Below are 16,770 nucleotides of genomic sequence, written 5' to 3' on the forward strand. Positions count from 1 at the left end.
TTTTAATCAGTTTTTCCGTATTTCTTTCCTGTGCCTTACATGCTTATGGTTTATTTAGCAGGGATTATTTATTTATGGTTTTATCACTTGATACGTGGGATTGTTTATTATTTATTTATTATTTATGGATATTTACTTATTTGCGGCCCGCTTCTTATGTATTTCTCAGGCGTGCTCCTTTATTTAATTATTTACTTTGCGCACTTTGTTTACATTTAGGTGGGCACTGTTGATTATTCAATGATTCGTTTAACACGTGCGATTTATTCACGTACATGCCTTGAGGCCAGAGGCACTGTTTGTGTATGATTTAATCATTTATTCGATATATTTATGATGTATAAGGTGACCAACCGTCCTCCTTTAGGGAGGACAGTTCTCCTTTTGTGAGTTCTGTCCTCCCTCAAAAGGTGTCCTCCTACACGTCCTCCTTTTCGATATTTGAAGACTAATCTGCAGGGCTTTTTTTTTCCCTCATAGAACGCTCAGAACGGCATTCCAGCACCTTTTTTTGATGGTTTTTTTTTTTAACTTTTGCATGAGCTGTGCTACTCCCCCTTTTGGCTTTCAAAAGCCAATAGGAATCGCTGCTGAGCGCGCCAAAACACCCAGCCGGCAAACTTTGCACATGTAAGTTATCTGCAGCGAAGGCGAATTGGCAGGAACTTTGCACCCCTCCCTGCTACCCAACTACACCATCTCCTAGTCCAGTGGTTCTCAACCTTTTTAATGCTGCGACCCCCAACCGGTCGTAAGTCGAGGACTACTCAACCGGTCGTAAGTCGAGGACTACTCAACTGGTGCAGCACCGTTTGCAGAACGGGACTTTTGGGGGGCTCAGCAGGGCAGAGACAGCCTGGACAATTCCTACTGGCTTTTGAAAGCCAATAGAATTAGACTCTATTCAAGAGAGTCTATTCTATTGGCTTTCAAAAGCCAATAGAATAAAAGGGAGTAGCACAGCTAAGGAAAAGGGGGGGGGGGGGAAATGGCGGACTGTGTTGTTTGGCGACCCCCGTGAAATGGTCGTTCGACCCCAAATGGGGTCCCAACCCACAGGTTGAGAACCGCTGTCCTAGTTAGTCCCGAAGATACCTGGAGGAGACTGGAGCAGCGACGCCACTTTGTCTTGATCTTTGGCCCTGCTAGGGCAATAATGGCTGCGGGCGCAAGAGGCAGGGGTGGCAGGGCTGCTGCGGGCGGGGATGTGAGGAGCAGTGGTGGCTGGCTGCCCCCCGTGCTGTGGGAGCCACGGGGTCCGCTCTACATGGGGCTGCGCAGGGTGGGTGATGGTGCTGGCGGGGCAGCTGCAGGCGGGGTGTGTTGGCGGCGGGCTGCTTCCCGGGGCCGGAGCCGGCGCAGTTGGTGTTTTGGGAGCCATGGGGCCCACTCTACATGGGGCAGCAGTGCTGGTGGGGCGGCTGCAGGTGGGAGCGCGGCATGTAAGCATAATTACAACATAAAATGTTATTGTTACAAATGTTTTTTTTATTATGCATGTATCATACTATAGTGTATTCTGTATTATCGTTGCAGTGAATAAAATGTTTCTTTTATTTACGATATTTTTTCTTCAATTTATTTGTGTCCTCCTTTTCATTGTTAAAAAAGTGGGTCACTTTAATGATGATGATCATTTTATCTCTGGATTGAAAAGCCGTTAGGAGATTAAACAATTAAAAGACAGTTCCGGAAGGAAATAAAGAGTACCATTTTTTTTTTGGAGATTCTTTCTTTTTTAGAGGGGTTGAGCTTCCCCTGCTGAATTTCTGCCTGCGCTGCTTCACGCCTCTTTTTTTCCATCACCACCCCCTCCATTCCAACGTGGGCCTGTCCCTTTAAGAAGTGGGCGGGGCCAGAGCGTGACAGCGCCCTGACGTCCCCGCCCTCCCTCCGGGAGGCCGCCCCTCCCGCTCCCCAACCCGGAACTGCGTCCTCCTGTGGGCAGCGAGGCCCCCGCGAACCGCTGAGGGCGGAAGCGATCGACAGACGTGGCTGAGGCTGCCCTAGGAGATCGCCTGAAGGACCCCAACCGCTTGGAAGCCCGCGGCTCTTCAATTCAGCCAGCCTTCGCTCTGGAGAAGCGCGCAGCGGAGGTGCGGAGAAGCTGAGCGCGGCCCTTCTGGGAAAAAAAGACGTCTTAAAGCCCGACGGGAGCCGGCTTAAAAAACAGGCAGCGCTACGGGCGTCCGCTCAGACTGAAGCCTTGCCCCCCCCTCTTTCAACTGCCCCCACCGCAGTTTGGGTGGCTGCACTTGTGAACTTTCGCCTTCCTTTTTTTATTAAGGGGCGAAAGAGGCTGCAGGAGGTTTCAGGCAGTGCGCGGGGCAGCCCTAGAGGTGCAGGTGAGAGGGGAGGGGGTCCCTTTGGGGGAGGGGGGCTTGGTGCATAGACCCTCCCCCCACCCCCTTTCCCTTCCTTGGGCTGCTCTCCTGCCCACCAGCCTGGGGGAAGGAAAGCTGCCAGCCCTGAGCCTGGCCTGGCCTGGCCTACCTTTCAGGGCTGTTGTGCAGATAAAAGGGGAGGGGGCGAAGCTCATGCTCTCCCACTTGGGGGTTTTTTTGGGGGGGTGGGGGAAACAGGCTTGTTAGGGCAGCAGGTCCATCCACCACCCCTCTCCCAGGGCCAAAGGAGACCCCCCCCAAACTGGACTTACCTGCATGGCTTGGGGAAGACACCCCTTTCCCCCCCATCAAGAAAGTGGGTGGGGGTCTCTAAAGCCAGGATCCCTGATTGGCCTGGCTGAAGGAGATCCTGAATGGGATCAGCAACTCCTTTCTGGAGTCTATGTTTTCCTCCCCCCCCCCCCCAAGGGTGTTTCTCAGAATTGGGTTCACACATTCTGCTGAGCCTTAAACCTCAGTTGGCCCAGCCGTCCTTTGCTAAACACATAGAAGCTGGCCTGCTTTGGCCCAACGTGCTAACCAGGAAGCCACCATATGGTAGCAGATTGAAATCCATCTTGGGAGGGGGGTAGAGACAGGAGGCTGGCCTAGATATACAGATATCTGGCTGGCTGTTTGTCTATTGTCTAATTTGATTTCTACCTGTCTACCGATCTATATCATCTGTTACCTATTTATCTACCTACTGATTCAATCATCCATCTATGATCTATCTATCTATCATCTATCTATCTATCTATCTATCTATCCATCTATCCATCCATTATTTATATCTATCTATCTATCAATCATCTACCTACTATCTACCTGTCTACCTACCTACTTACCTATCTATCATTTCTACATATCTACCTACCTAGCTACTTATCATCTTTACATCTCTGCCTATCATCTACCTACCTACTTACCCATCCATCCAGCTATCCATCTATCTATCCATCCGTCCGCCCGCCTGCCCATCTGTCTCTATCTATCTATCTATCTATCTATCTATCTATCTATCTATCTATCTATCTATCATCTACCTACTATCTACCTGTCCACCTACCTACTTACCTATCTTTCATTTCTACATATCTACCTACCTAGCTAGTTATCATCTTTACATCTCTGCCTATCATCTACCTACCTACTTCCCATCCATCCAGCTGCCCATCCATCTATCCATCCATCCATCCACCCGCCCGCCCATCCGTCCATATCTATCTATCTATCTATCTATCTATCTATCTATCTATCTATCTATCTATCTATCTATCTATCTATCTATCTATCTATCTATCTATCCCATCCATCCATCCATCCATCCATCCATCCATCCATTATCTCTCTCATAATATAATATACATGTACATCTAAGAAATATGTAAGTAATAATATATATAGTAGATATAAAAAAATCCCTCTCACCCTTATGGGTATTTCGGATCCTTTACCAGAGATCTGGGAGTTCTGCCCAGGATCTGGGTTGTTCCTAGCCCTGTACTCCTCTGGACAGTGAGCCCTGATGCTGTTTTGGGGATCTTTTGAAATCACAGCCCCAAGTGCTCTTACTACCAGTGGGACAACTTTGGCCTTGACTTCCCACATCCTCTCCCGCTTCTCTTTCAGACTCTGGTGCTTGTCCAGCCTCTCATATTCTCTCTTCCTGATGTTATTTTCATTTGGTATTGTTACTTCTATCACCACTACTACCATTGTCTTCTGGTCCTTATCTACTATCATGATGTCTGGTGGATTAGCCAGGAACTTCCTGTCTGTATATATGGAGCTTGATTATGCCGTTGGAAAATCTCAAAGAGTATGGCAGGACATTATGTCTGTCTGTCTGTCTGTCTGTCTGTCTGTCTGGATAGATAGATAGATAGATAGATAGATAGATATGGATGGATAGATGGATAGATGAGAGATAGATATGGATAGATGAGAGATATATAGATATGGATGGATGAGAGATATATAGATATGGATGGATAGATAGATAGATAGATAGATAGATAGATAGATAGATAGATAGATAGATAGATATGGATGGATGGATGGATGGATGGATATGGATAGATGAGAGATATATAGATATGGATGGAGAGATAGATAGATAGATAGATAATGGATGGATATGGATGGATAGATGGATAGATGAGAGACAGATATGGATGGATAGATAGATAATGATGGATGGATAGATAGATATGGATACATATATGGATAGATAAGATGGATAGATAGATAGATAGATAGATAGATAGATAGATAGATAGATATGGATGGATGGATAGATAGATAGATAGATAATGATGGATGGATAGACAGATATGGATATAGATATGGATAGATAAGATGGATAGATAGATAGATAGATAGGGATGGATGGATAGATAGATTAGATAGATAGATGAAAAGATTAGGTAAGTAGGTAGGTAGGTAGTAGGTAGGTAGAATTTCATAGAATAATAGAGTTGGAAGGGACATCGGAGGTCTTCTAGTCCAGCCCCCTGCTCAAGCAGGAGACCCTATACCAGTGATTCTCAACCTTTCTAATGCCGTGACCCCATAATACAGTTCCCCATGTTGTGGTGACCCCCAAGTGGGTGTGGCCACCAATAAGAGGGAGTAGGACAGCTAGGAAAAGGGAAAAAAATGGCGGACTGCATTGTTTGGCGACCCCCGTGAAATGGTCATTCGACCCCAAATGGGGTCCCGACCCACAGGTTGAGAACCACTGCCCTATACCATTTTAACAACCTGCCTCCAGAAGTGGTGAATGCTCCAACACTAGAAGTTTTTAAGAAGAGACTGGATAGCCATCTGTCCGAAATGGTACTATAGGGTTTCCTATAGTACCATTTCCTGGGAGTTGAAGTCCGCAAGTCATCAAAGAGCCAAGGTTGCCTACCCCTGCCCTAGTCCTTCTGGGAGTTGAATTCCACCAAGTTTGAGACATGCTATTGCAAGTTGCTTACTAGAGAAAATGACTCTTTTTTTTTTCCTCCACCCCAGCTCTTGCCCCCACCCTTGACCCTGAATCCTCCCCAACATGGCTCCCTCTCCTTTCCTTGCCCTCCTTGCCTCCTTCCTTCCTTTCCTGGCCGTGGCCTCTTCGGAGACTCACTACCAGCAGGGATCCAGGGTGATGCTCTACGTGAACAAAGTGGGACCTTACCACAACCCTCAGGAGACCTACCATTACTACCAGCTCCCCGTCTGCTCCCCGACTCCCATCCGCCACAAGAGCCTGTCCTTGGGGGAAGTGCTGGATGGGGACCGCATGGCCGAGTCCATGTACGAGATCCACTTCCGGCAGAATGTGGAGAGCAAGATCCTTTGCAAGAAGACGCTCTCCCCGGATGAGGTAAATCCCCCCCCAAAAAAACGGAGGACCCAAACTGGATTGCGGTACGAGGGCTCCTGGGTGCTCTCTGAGCTTGGCTGGTTTTCTTGCAAACGTTTCAGGACCCAACTAGGGAACACCATCAGTGCTAGAAGGGAGTGTGGGAGGAGGAGGAGGAGGGGGGGGGGAGGAGGAGGAGGGGGAGGAGGAGGAGGAGGAGGAGGAAGAGGAGGAGGACTGTGGGGTCCCTGGTGTTCCCTGAGCATGCTTGTTTTCTTGTAGACGTTTCCTGACCCAACTAGGGAACATCAACAGTGCAAGGAAGGAGTGCTGTTTGCTGCTGTCAGTTTATCTTCCGGTGTCTTGCCCTTTTGGGTGGGAGGGGGCCAATCTTAGGGATTCTTTGCTTGGGCTGTTTACTGATGGCTCTGTGGCAGTTTCTTGAATGGGATATTTTTTTATTTGAACGGTGGGTCTGAAGGTGATCTTGGGAAGGCCACACCTGGAATCCTGCATCCAGTTTTGGGTCACCCCATTACAAAAAAAGATGTTGAGACTTTGGGGGGGGGGGGAGTGCAAAGAAGAGCAACTGAGATGATTAAAGGCCTGGAGACTGGGATTTGGGACTGGCCAGTCTAGAGAAAGGGAGGACTTAGGGGAGACATGATAACAGTGTTCCAGTATCTCAGAGGCTGCCCCAAAGAAGAGGGAGTCAAGCTATTCTCCAAGGCGCCTGAAGGCAGGACAAGAAGCAACGGGTGGAAACTAATCAAGGAGAGAAGCAACCTAGAACTAAGGAGAAATTTCCTGACATTCAGAACAATTAACCAGCTCTGACTGGATGGTGGGGAATGGAAGGATTTATACTCCTTGCAGACAGCTGGTCATTTGCCCTCTTTTAGAGAGCCATTGAGGCCACTTGGAGGTTTACCTGTGTCCTCAGGGTCACCTGAGGGGTGCAAATGGGTGCGGAGCCTTCTTGGCTGTGGGACGTTTTCTGTCCTGGGTCCTCATCCTGCATCCTGCACACCCATTTGCACCACTCAGATGACCCTGAGGACACAGATAAATCTCCGAGTGGGTTCAACGACTCTCTCTAAAAGAAGGCAAATGACCCAGCTGTCTGCAAGGAGTATAAATCTTCCATCCATTCCATTCAGTCAGAACTGAAGAAGCTTCTGGGACGAGAAGCAAAACATCGAACGAGCGAACAACGAAGTCCAGTTGCCTCCTGAAAAAGTACCTTTGGGACGCCCATGACCTAGAACAGGGGTCTTCCAACTTGGCCTTTTTCTGACTTGTGGACTTCAACTCCCGGAATTCCTCAGCCAGCGTGAGGGAACTATGGCCCTTTTCTGACTTGTGGACTTCAACTCCCGGAATTCCTCAGCCAGCGTGAGGGAACTATGGCCCTTTTCTGACTTGTGGATTTCAACTCCCAGAATTCCTCAGCCGGCGTGAGGGAACTATGGCCCTTTTCTGACTTGTGGACTTCAACTCCCAGAATTCCTTAGCTGGCGTGAGGGAACTATGGCCCTTTGATGACTTGTGGACTTCAACTCCCAGAATTCCTCAGCCGGCGTGAGGGAACTATGGCCCTTTTCTGACTTGTGGACTTCAACTTCCAGAATTCCTCAGCCAGAATGAGGGAACTATGGCCCTTTTATGACTTGTGGACTTCAACTCCCAGAATTCCTCAGCCAGCGTGAGGGAACTATGGGCCTTTTATGACTTGTGGACTTCAACTCCCAGAATTCCTCAGCCAGGCACACTGGCTGAGGAATTCTGGGAGTTGAAGTCCACAAGTCATCAAAGGGCCAGGTTTGAAGACCCCTGTCTTAAAACATGCTGGCTGAGGTATTCTGGGAGTTGAAGTCCACCCATCTTGAAGCCCGCTGGCTGAGGAATTCTGGGAGTTGAAGTCCACAAGTCCTCAAAGGGCCAAGTTTGAAGAGCCCTGACCTAGAAGACCGAGAATCTCTCTAGAATTAAGAGAGTTGGTGGCTTCAACCACTGAGGTTGGTGGGACCCATATTTTCTTTCAGTTCTGGTTTGACTTCTTCCTTCCTTCCTTCCTTCCTTCCTTCCTTCCTTCCTTCCTTCCTTCCTTCCTCCCTCCCTCCCTCCCTCCCTCCCTCAGGTAGAGCGCCTCCGGCAGGCCATCGAGGAACTGTACTACTTTGAATTTGTGGTGGATGACTTGCCGCTCCGTGGCTTTGTGGGCTACATGGAGGAGAGCGGCTTCCTGCCCCACACCCACAAGATTGGCCTCTGGACCCACTTGAACTTCTACCTGGAGTGGAACGGCGATCGTATCGTCTACGCCAACGTCAGCATTCGCAACGTGAAGCCCACCAGTTTGGATGACATCCAGGGCGTGCTGCCCGTCACCTACACCTACAGCGTCCATTGGTCGGAGACCAGCGCGGAACGTCCAGGGGAACGCCGAGGAGGCCTCAACGGGGACGACGGCTTCTTCCCTCACACCCTGGAGATCCACTGGCTCTCCATCATCAACTCCATGGTGCTGGTGTTCTTGCTGGTGGGCTTTGTGGTGGTCATCCTCATGCGGGTCCTCAAGAATGACCTGGCCCGCTACAACCTGGACGAGGAGGCCTCTTCGTCCTCCTCAGGAGATGACTTTGATCAAGGGGACAACGGGTGGAAGATCATCCACACGGACGTCTTCCGGTTCCCACCGTACCGCAGCCTCCTCTGTGCCGTGTTGGGCGTGGGCAGCCAGTTCCTGGCCTTGGGCACCGGCATCATTGTGATGGCTTTGCTGGGCATGTTCAACGTCCACCGTCACGGGGCCATCAACTCGGCCGCCATCCTCCTCTATGCCCTGACCTGCTGCATCTCTGGCTACGTGTCCAGCAGCTTTTATCGCCAGATCGGGGGCGAGCGGTGGGTCTGGAATATACTGCTGACCACCAGCCTTTTCTCCGGTGAGGTTCCATCTCCTCTGGCGCTCGGAGGTGGTCATCCACCAGTTCCTTCGGGCTGGAGATCCACCGATGGTCCTTTCCCTCTAGCAAAAGATAGGGACGCTCTAGCCCTTCTTTGGCAGTCTTTATGGCACATTTTATTTGGAGGGCTTTTTCCCAGTGCAGAAGTTTGGAGAATGATGGCCCCTTTATGACGTGTGGACTTCAACTCCCAGAATTCCTGAGCCAGTATGGCTGGCTCAGGAATTCTGGGAGTTGAAGTCCACAAGTCATAAAGGGACTGTCGTTCCCCATCCCTGTCCTTGTGGCAAATTTTGAGGGTTCTCTTCTGTGGTGAAAATTCTCAAGCAGTGATTCTCAGCGTTGGCAAGGAATTCTGGGAGTTGAAGTTCACCCATCTTAAAGCAGGCTGGCTGGGGAATTCTGGGAGTTGAAGTCCACAAGCAGGGGTCTTCAAACTTGGCCCTTTGATGACTTGTGGACTTCAACTCCCAGAATTCCTCAGCCAGATAGATGGTAGGTAGGTAAGTAGGTAGGGAGGTAGGTGAGAGAGAGAGAGAGAGAGAGAGAGAGAGAGAGAGAGAGAGAGAGAGAGAGAGAGAGGTTATAGATGATGGATGGACGGACGGACGGAGAGACAGATAGATAGATATAATATAGATAATGGATAGATAGGATAGACAGATAGATAAGATAGATAATGGATGAATGTATATAGATAGATAGATAGATAGATAGATAGATGGATTGAGAGATAGAGAGATAGAGAGATAGAGATATAAATGGATATAAAGATAGAGAGGGATGGATAGATAGAGATAAATGGATAGATAGATAGATAGATAGATAGATAAGATGATGGATAGAGAGATAGAGATATAAATGGATAAATAGATGGATGGATGGATAAATAGATAGATATAGAGATAGATATATAAATGGATGGGTGGATGGATAGCTAGATATAAATGGATGGATAGATAGGGATGGATAGATAGATAGATAGATAGATAGATAGATAGATAGATAGATATAGAAGATAGAAAATAGATGATAGACAGATATAGCAGATAACAGATAGATGATAGATAGATAGATATAGATAAATGATAGATGATAGGTAGGTAGATATAGACGATAGATGGTGGATGATAGATGATAGATATAGATTATAGAAGATAGATAGATGATAGATAGATAGATAGATAGATAGATAGATAGATAGATAGATATACAGACAGACACATAGAAGATAGCTGATAGATAGATAGATAGATAGACAGACAGACATATAGAAGATAGATGATAGACAGACAGACAGACAAATAGATATAGATATTTATAGAGAAAGACACAAACAGAGTCAGAGAGATGGGAAGGAATAGATAGATAGACAGACAGACAGAAAGACTGATAACACCTCTGTTTTTCTCTCTCCTTTTCATTCTCTGAGCAGCTCCCTTCTTCCTGACCTGGAGCGTGGTGAACTCCGTCCACTGGGCCAACGGCTCCACTCAGGCCTTGCCGGTCTCCACCATCTTCCTGCTGCTGACCGTCTGGCTGCTGGTGGGCTTCCCGCTGACGGTCATCGGCGGCATCTTTGGCAAGAATCGGGCCACGCCCTTCGACGCCCCCTGCCGCACCAAGAACATCGCCCGGGAAATCCCGGCCCAGCCCTGGTACAAGTCCACCCTGGTGCACATGACCATCGGAGGCTTTCTGCCCTTCAGGTGAGAAGCAGGGGGTCCTCGCCTTAACGGCCACGAGCGGGAGTGGAATTTCCGTCGCTGAGCAAGGCGGTCGTTAAGGCGGGTCCTGCCCGATTTTACGGCTTTTCGGGACGCAGGTTTTTTTAGCGAGTCGCTTCCAGCCCGGCGTTCCCTGTTGACATTGCCGGTCGGAAGACCGCGAATGGCGACCGCGTGATCCTGGGACAACCGTCGTAAAATGCGTCACCAGTCGCCAAGCTCCCGAATTTTGACCGGGTGGGTGCGGCTGCAACGGTCCTCCGTGCGAGGACTGGGTGCAAGTCACCTCTTTCCGTGCCGTTGTAACTTCCGACGGGCGCTAAACGGAGGGTTGTAAGTTGAGGACGACCTGTATCGCTGTGCTCCGCTGCCTTGGCTTCCCCCTCCCCCCTCACTGGTTCCTGGTGATGGAAAAGGGAGGGTCAATTCCGTTAATCTGCATGTGGAGGAGGGACCCCCCCCCCTCCTCGTTCTGGAGCCGTGTTTCTCAACTATGACGGCTTGAAGGTGGGTGGACTTCAACTCCCAGAATTCCCCATCCAGAGTTACAGTTGAAGGAGGGAAGGATAGAGAAAGAAGGGGGAGGAGGGAGGGAGGGAGGGAGGGGGGAGGGAGAAGGAAAAGAAAGGAAAGGAGGGAGAAAGGAAAGAAGGAAGGAAGGGGAGGGAGAAAAGGAAAGGAAAAGAAAAGAAAGGAGGGGAAAGGGAAGAAGGGAAAAGGAAGAAAGGGGAGGGAGAAGGAAAGGAGGGAGGGAGAAAGGAAGAGAGAAAGGAAAGAAGGAAAGAGGGAGGGAAGGAAAGAAGGGTAGAAGGAAAGGAAAAAGGAAGGAGGAGAAAAGGAAAGGAAAGGGAGGAAGGAAGGAAAGGGAGGGAGGGAGAGAGGAAGGGAAGGGAGAAGGAAGGAAGGAAGGGGAGGGAGAAGGAAAAGAAAGGAAAGGAAAAAGGGAGGAGAGGAAAGGAAAGAAAAGGAGGAAGGAAGGAAAGGGAGGGAGGGAGAGAGGAAGGGGAGGGAGAAGGAAAGAAGGAAGGAAGGGGAGGGAGAAGGAAAAGAAAGAGGAAAGGAAAAAGGAAGGAGGAAAGGAAAGGAGGAAGGAAGGAAAGGGAGGGAGGGAGAGAGGAAGGGGAGGGAGAAGGAAAGAAGGAAGGAAGAAAGGAAGGGGAGGGAGAAGGAAAGGAAAGAGGAAAGGAAAAAGGAAGGAAGGGGAAGGAAGGGAAGGAGGGAGGGAGGAAAGAAGGAAAAAGGGAGAAGGAAAGGAAATGTGGAAGGAAGGGGAGGAAGGAAGGAAGGGGAGGGAGAAGGAAAAGAAAGAGGAAGGGAAAAAGGAAGGAGGAAAGAAAAGGAGGAAGGAAGGAAGGAAAGGGAGGGAGGGAGAGAGAAAGGGGAGGGAGAAGGAAAGAAGGAAGGAAGGAAGGGGAGGGAGAAGGAAAGGAAAGAGGAAAGGAAAAAGGAAGGAAGGGAAGGAGGGAGGGAGGGAGGAAAGAAGGAAAAGGAGAGAGAAGGAAAGGAAATGTGGAAGGAAGGAAGGAAAGGAGGGAGGGAGGAAGGAAGGAAAGGAGGAAGGGAGGGAGAAGGAAAGGAGGAAGGAAGGAAGGAAGGAAGGCAGGCCGTCCCAGTGGGATTCCGAAGTTGGAATGCCATGGGGAATTGTGAAGCCTGGCTGGGGAATTCTGGGAGTTGAAGTCCACCCACCTTCCAAGTCGCCACGCTTGAGAGAGACACCCTTTCGGACATGCAGAAGGACGATGCCTTCCCAGCTCAGGCTACCAGGATCCCTGTCTGACTCCCGCCAACTCCCCTCTTTCCTCCGCAGTGCCATTTCGGTGGAGCTGTACTACATCTTCGCCACCGTCTGGGGCCGGGAGCAGTACACCCTGTACGGCATCCTCTTCTTCGTCTTCGCCATCCTGCTGAGTGTCGGGGCCTGCATCTCCATCGCCCTCACCTACTTCCAGCTGTCGGGCGAGGACTACCGCTGGTGGTGGCGCTCCATCCTCAGCGCCGGCTCCACCGGCCTCTTCATCTTCCTCTACTCGGTCTTCTACTACACCCGCCGCTCCAACATGTCCGGCACGGTGCAGACGGTGGAGTTTTTCGGCTACTCGCTGCTGACCGGCTACGTCTTCTTCCTCATGCTGGGCACCATCTCCTTCTTCGCGTCGCTGAAGTTCATCCGTTACATCTACGTCAACCTGAAGATGGACTAGGCGCCCTTCCGTGGCTCCTTCGTGGCTCGGGTGGGCGTGGTCAGTCCGCGGACCACGTCCGGCCTTGCTTTGGAAGTCTCTTTCCGGCTGGCTTCTCCAAAACACCGGCTATTTATGATTCGTCCTTTTCTCGGCTGGACTTTGGGAGGGTGTCCCAGCTTAGCGTCGTGGTCCCCGCTGAGCTGCCACAAAACGGGACAGGAGCAGCCTTACGTTCTCTCCTGCTGGTCAGGACAGGTAGCCAATCAGCGACCCTCCGACACGTCCTCTGGCCAATCAAATATCTTCTGCTACAGGATACTCCCTTTTAAAGTTAAAAACCGCCTTCCTTGCACTGAAATGAATTGCCGATTTGCCCTCCTGGCCGCTGGTGGGGACGAAAACATTTCGAGATATTTCAATTTTTCCCTCCACTTTTAGTTCAATACACATATTCCTAGGCCAAGGGTAGGCCACCTTGGCTCTTTTATGACTCGTGGACTTCAACTCCCAGAATTCCTGAGCCAGCATGGCTCAGCTTGGAAACCTCTCCCTCTCCCCTCAGCACGGCTGGCTGAGGAATTCTGGGAGTTGAAGTCCATGAGTCATGAAGGGGCCAAGATGGCCTACCCCTGACCTAGACGTTTAGTTATTTTATTCCCTCAGTTGATTATCAAATAGAAGCTGCACACTTCTGGATATTTTATTATTTTTCTCCTGTTGGCTGTATCAGTTCAATGGGTAGAAGCTACAATTGGCTCAAGACACATATTCCTAGATATTTTATCATTTTCCCCCCTGTTGATTATCAGATAGAAGCTACATTTCATTCAATACACATTTCTAGATATTTTACTACTTTTTTTCCCTGTTGACTTTATCATCTGTTCAATGGATAGAACCTACAACTGGCTCAAGACACATATTCCTAGATGTTTCATCATTTTTTTTCTCCTGCTATCTGATCAGTTCAATGGATAAAGGCTACATTTAGTTCAGCACACATATTCCTAGAATGATATTTTATCATTTTTCCCTTGCTATCTGATCAGTTCAATGGATAAAAGCTACGTTTAGCTCAACACACATATTCCTAGATATTTTATCATTTTTCCCTTGCTGACTATCTGATCAGTTCAATGGATAAAGGCTACATTTAGTTCAACACTTAGATATTTTATCATTTTTCCCTTGCTGACTCTGATCAGTTCAATGGATAAAAGCTACATTTAGTTCAACAAACATATTCTTAGATATTTTATCATTTTTCCCTTGCTGACTATCTAATCAGTTCAATGGATAAAGGCTACATTTAGTTCAACACACATATTCCTAGAATGATATTTTATCATTTTTCCCTTGCTATCTGATCAGTTCAATGGATAAAAGCTACGTTTAGTTCAACACACACATATTCTTAGATTATTTTCTCATTTTTTCCCTGCTGCTTATCTGATCAATAGGTAGAAGCTACATTTGGTTTCAATATACATTTCTAGATATTTTATTATTTTTCCCTATGGTCTCTCTATAATCAGTTCAAGAGGTAAAAACCTACGTTCGGTTCAACACACCTCCCTTTCTTTTAATGCATTCCCTCTCTCTCCCCAGATCTCAAAAAACATTTTCATCTCGTTTCCCCCCTTTTTTCCAGAGTTCTTGTTTTGTTTCAGGAAAAGATCCCAGCCAGCCATCACCAGATACTTTCAAACCTGACCTAGCCTAGAGAGAGATGGATCAACCGGCTGATCTCAGCCAGATCAAACTAGGTCCTGATAGCCAAGAGACGCGTTTGAAGTTCAGAATTCAGGAGAATGTGACTTGGTTGGGACAGCCCTAACCTTTATGGGAGCTTCCCCAGGCTGCTACGGTCCAGAATATTCTGAGTTTCATACTGTTAGGGCTGATGGGAATTGTGGTCGGAGAGCAACGGGGATTTCCTTCCACCAAGGACCGTTTTGGCGAAGAAAAATAAAAACTGTGCTTTCTCCTGTCGGAGGGAAATGGGAGATTCCGTGAAATTTGGGGGGGGGGGGTGTTTCCATCCAAGCTGGTTTTAACGTCATGCAACTTTTAAGAGTCACTGGTGAGACTGGCAGAAGTAATCGGATAATTGTCTTCAGGGATCTGTGCAAAGGATTTGAAGTGCAATGCTTTTCAAACTTGGGAGCTGTAAGATGTGTGGGACTTGCAACTCTCAGAATGCCCCAGTCCCACACATCTTGCAGCTCCCAAGTGTGAAAAACACTTAAGGGGTTTCTGCTGTTGAATGTTAATCACCTGGTAAATGAGATCATTTGTCCTCCGTCAAACAGATCTTTCACTCTGGTTCACCAAGATGTTTTTCTTCCTCTTCCTCACCTCCTTTGTACAATACTCACAAGGTGTCTGGCTCTCTCTCCCAGTACAGGTAAGAGAGAGAGAAAAAAACCTCCCGTCTCTTCCCACCTGGGCGAAGAAAATATATATTATATTAAGGAAAAAAAAGTATATATAAGGAATTATGTATATTAGCAAGGGTTGAAGTTGGATTATTTTTTAATTTGACGTCTCGGTTCCGCGTTTCTTTTTACAGATCTTGAAGTTAAATTTTATTAATAAAAAGGAAATGGAAAAACTCAAAAAAAAAAAACCCTCTCAGCGCAGATTCTGGCTTTTTTTCTATGCTGCTCTGTTCCATCTCCTGGCTTTCGAACAGGGGGATGCTGGGGGTTGAAGTCCACCCGTCTTTAAAGTCGCCAACGGCGATGGTGCTTATACGGGGAATCCTCAACGACCCCAATTAAGCCCAGCATTTCTGTCGCTAAGCGAGACGGTTGTTAAAGTGAGTTTTGCCCCATTTTACAACTTTTCTTGCCAATTAACAACACCGGCGTTGTTAATTAATAATCGATCATTAAAAATAATAATTTTAAAAATTGATTACCCCTTTGTCTCCCCTTAACACAGTGGTTCTCAACCTTTCTAATGCCGCGACCCCATAATACAGTTCCCCATGTTGTGGTGACCCCCAACCACTTATACATCACCGGGTGCCAGGGGCATGGCCAAAGAAAAGGGGAGAAAAATGGCAGACAGCCTTACTTGGCGACCCCTGTGAAATGGTCGTTCGACCCCAAATGGGGTCCCGACCCACAGGTTGAGAACCACTGCCTTAACAGACATGCAAAGCCCCTTTACGAAACCGAAGTCTTCGTGGTTGCAAACTCCCTGCCAACAGTTGTGACAAACCGCAACTCATAAAGAGGGGTGCCTGATTTAAAGCTCAGTAGAGCTTCCATGCCCAGCCGCAGTCTACCTGGGTCCCTCCCTCATCCAAAGAAAAGGCCCGCAGGAGGAAAACGAAGACATATCTGAGCTCTCTCCCAACGTGGGCAAAAACAAAATTTTGCAAATTTGCAGCCGGGCAATTGCACGACGGTGCAAACGAAACGTCCACTGCGATCACCCAGATTGCAAAAAAAAATTTGCATGCTTTGGATCTTCGGATAAAATAAAATTGGCCTCGTCCCTCCACCCAGCCAAAGAGGAAAAGCACAGCTGGAGAGCCCTATCTTCTCTAAGGGAGAAGCAGATGCCTCTGAGCATGGGCAGAGCGCTTTCCTTGCCTGGCCTCCCTTCCCATGGAGCCTGGCTTGATGGGTTGGGTGGTTCTAGTGAATTGTTATTGGGCTCATCCTCCAACCCCATAAAAGAGGAAAGAAACCGATTTATGCCCCTATCTAACAGAGACGCCAATGCCTCTGAACATGTGCAGAGTGCTTTCTCTGACTGGCCTCCCTTCCCAGCTGCTGCTCCCAGCTGGCCGGGTGGGTTGGGTAGGTGCTCAACCTCCAACCACAGAGAAGAGGGAGGGAGGAAGGAAGGAAAGAGAAAGAAAAAAAGAAAAAGAGAAAAAAAGAGAAAAAGAAAGAAAAAAAGAAAAAAGACAGGAAGGAAGAAAGGAAGAAAGGATGGAAGGAAAGAAAAGGAAGGATGGAAGGAAGGAAGGAGAAGGAGAAAGAAAGAAAAGAAAAAGAAAGAAAAAGACAGGAAGGATGGAAGGAAGGAAGGAGGGATGAAGGAAGGAAGGAAAGGAGAAAAAGAAAAAGAAAGGAAGAAAGAGAAAAAAGACAGGAAGGAAGAAAGGATGGAAGGAAGGAAAAGGAAGGAAGA

At 48.2% G+C, this 16,770-nt stretch overlaps 1 protein-coding gene across 1 annotated transcript; it reads left to right on the forward strand.

The window, feature by feature from the left end:
• Positions 1-2,048: 2,048 nt before the first annotated feature.
• On the forward strand, positions 2,049-15,247 carry TM9SF1 (transmembrane 9 superfamily member 1). Its single transcript, XM_039338060.1, has 5 exons — positions 2,049-2,345; positions 5,406-5,757; positions 7,877-8,684; positions 10,141-10,414; positions 12,243-15,247. Exons 2-5 carry the CDS (start codon positions 5,443-5,445, stop codon positions 12,634-12,636), a joined length of 1,791 nt encoding a protein of 596 aa, XP_039193994.1. The 5' UTR covers positions 2,049-2,345; positions 5,406-5,442; the 3' UTR covers positions 12,637-15,247.
• The last annotated feature ends 1,523 nt before the right edge of the window (positions 15,248-16,770 follow it).

Source organism: Crotalus tigris, unplaced genomic scaffold (genome assembly GCF_016545835.1).
Source record: "Crotalus tigris isolate CLP2741 ecotype Arizona unplaced genomic scaffold, ASM1654583v1 scf7180000017690.20705106771:4171800, whole genome shotgun sequence".
Taxonomy (NCBI): Eukaryota; Metazoa; Chordata; class Lepidosauria; order Squamata; family Viperidae; genus Crotalus; species Crotalus tigris.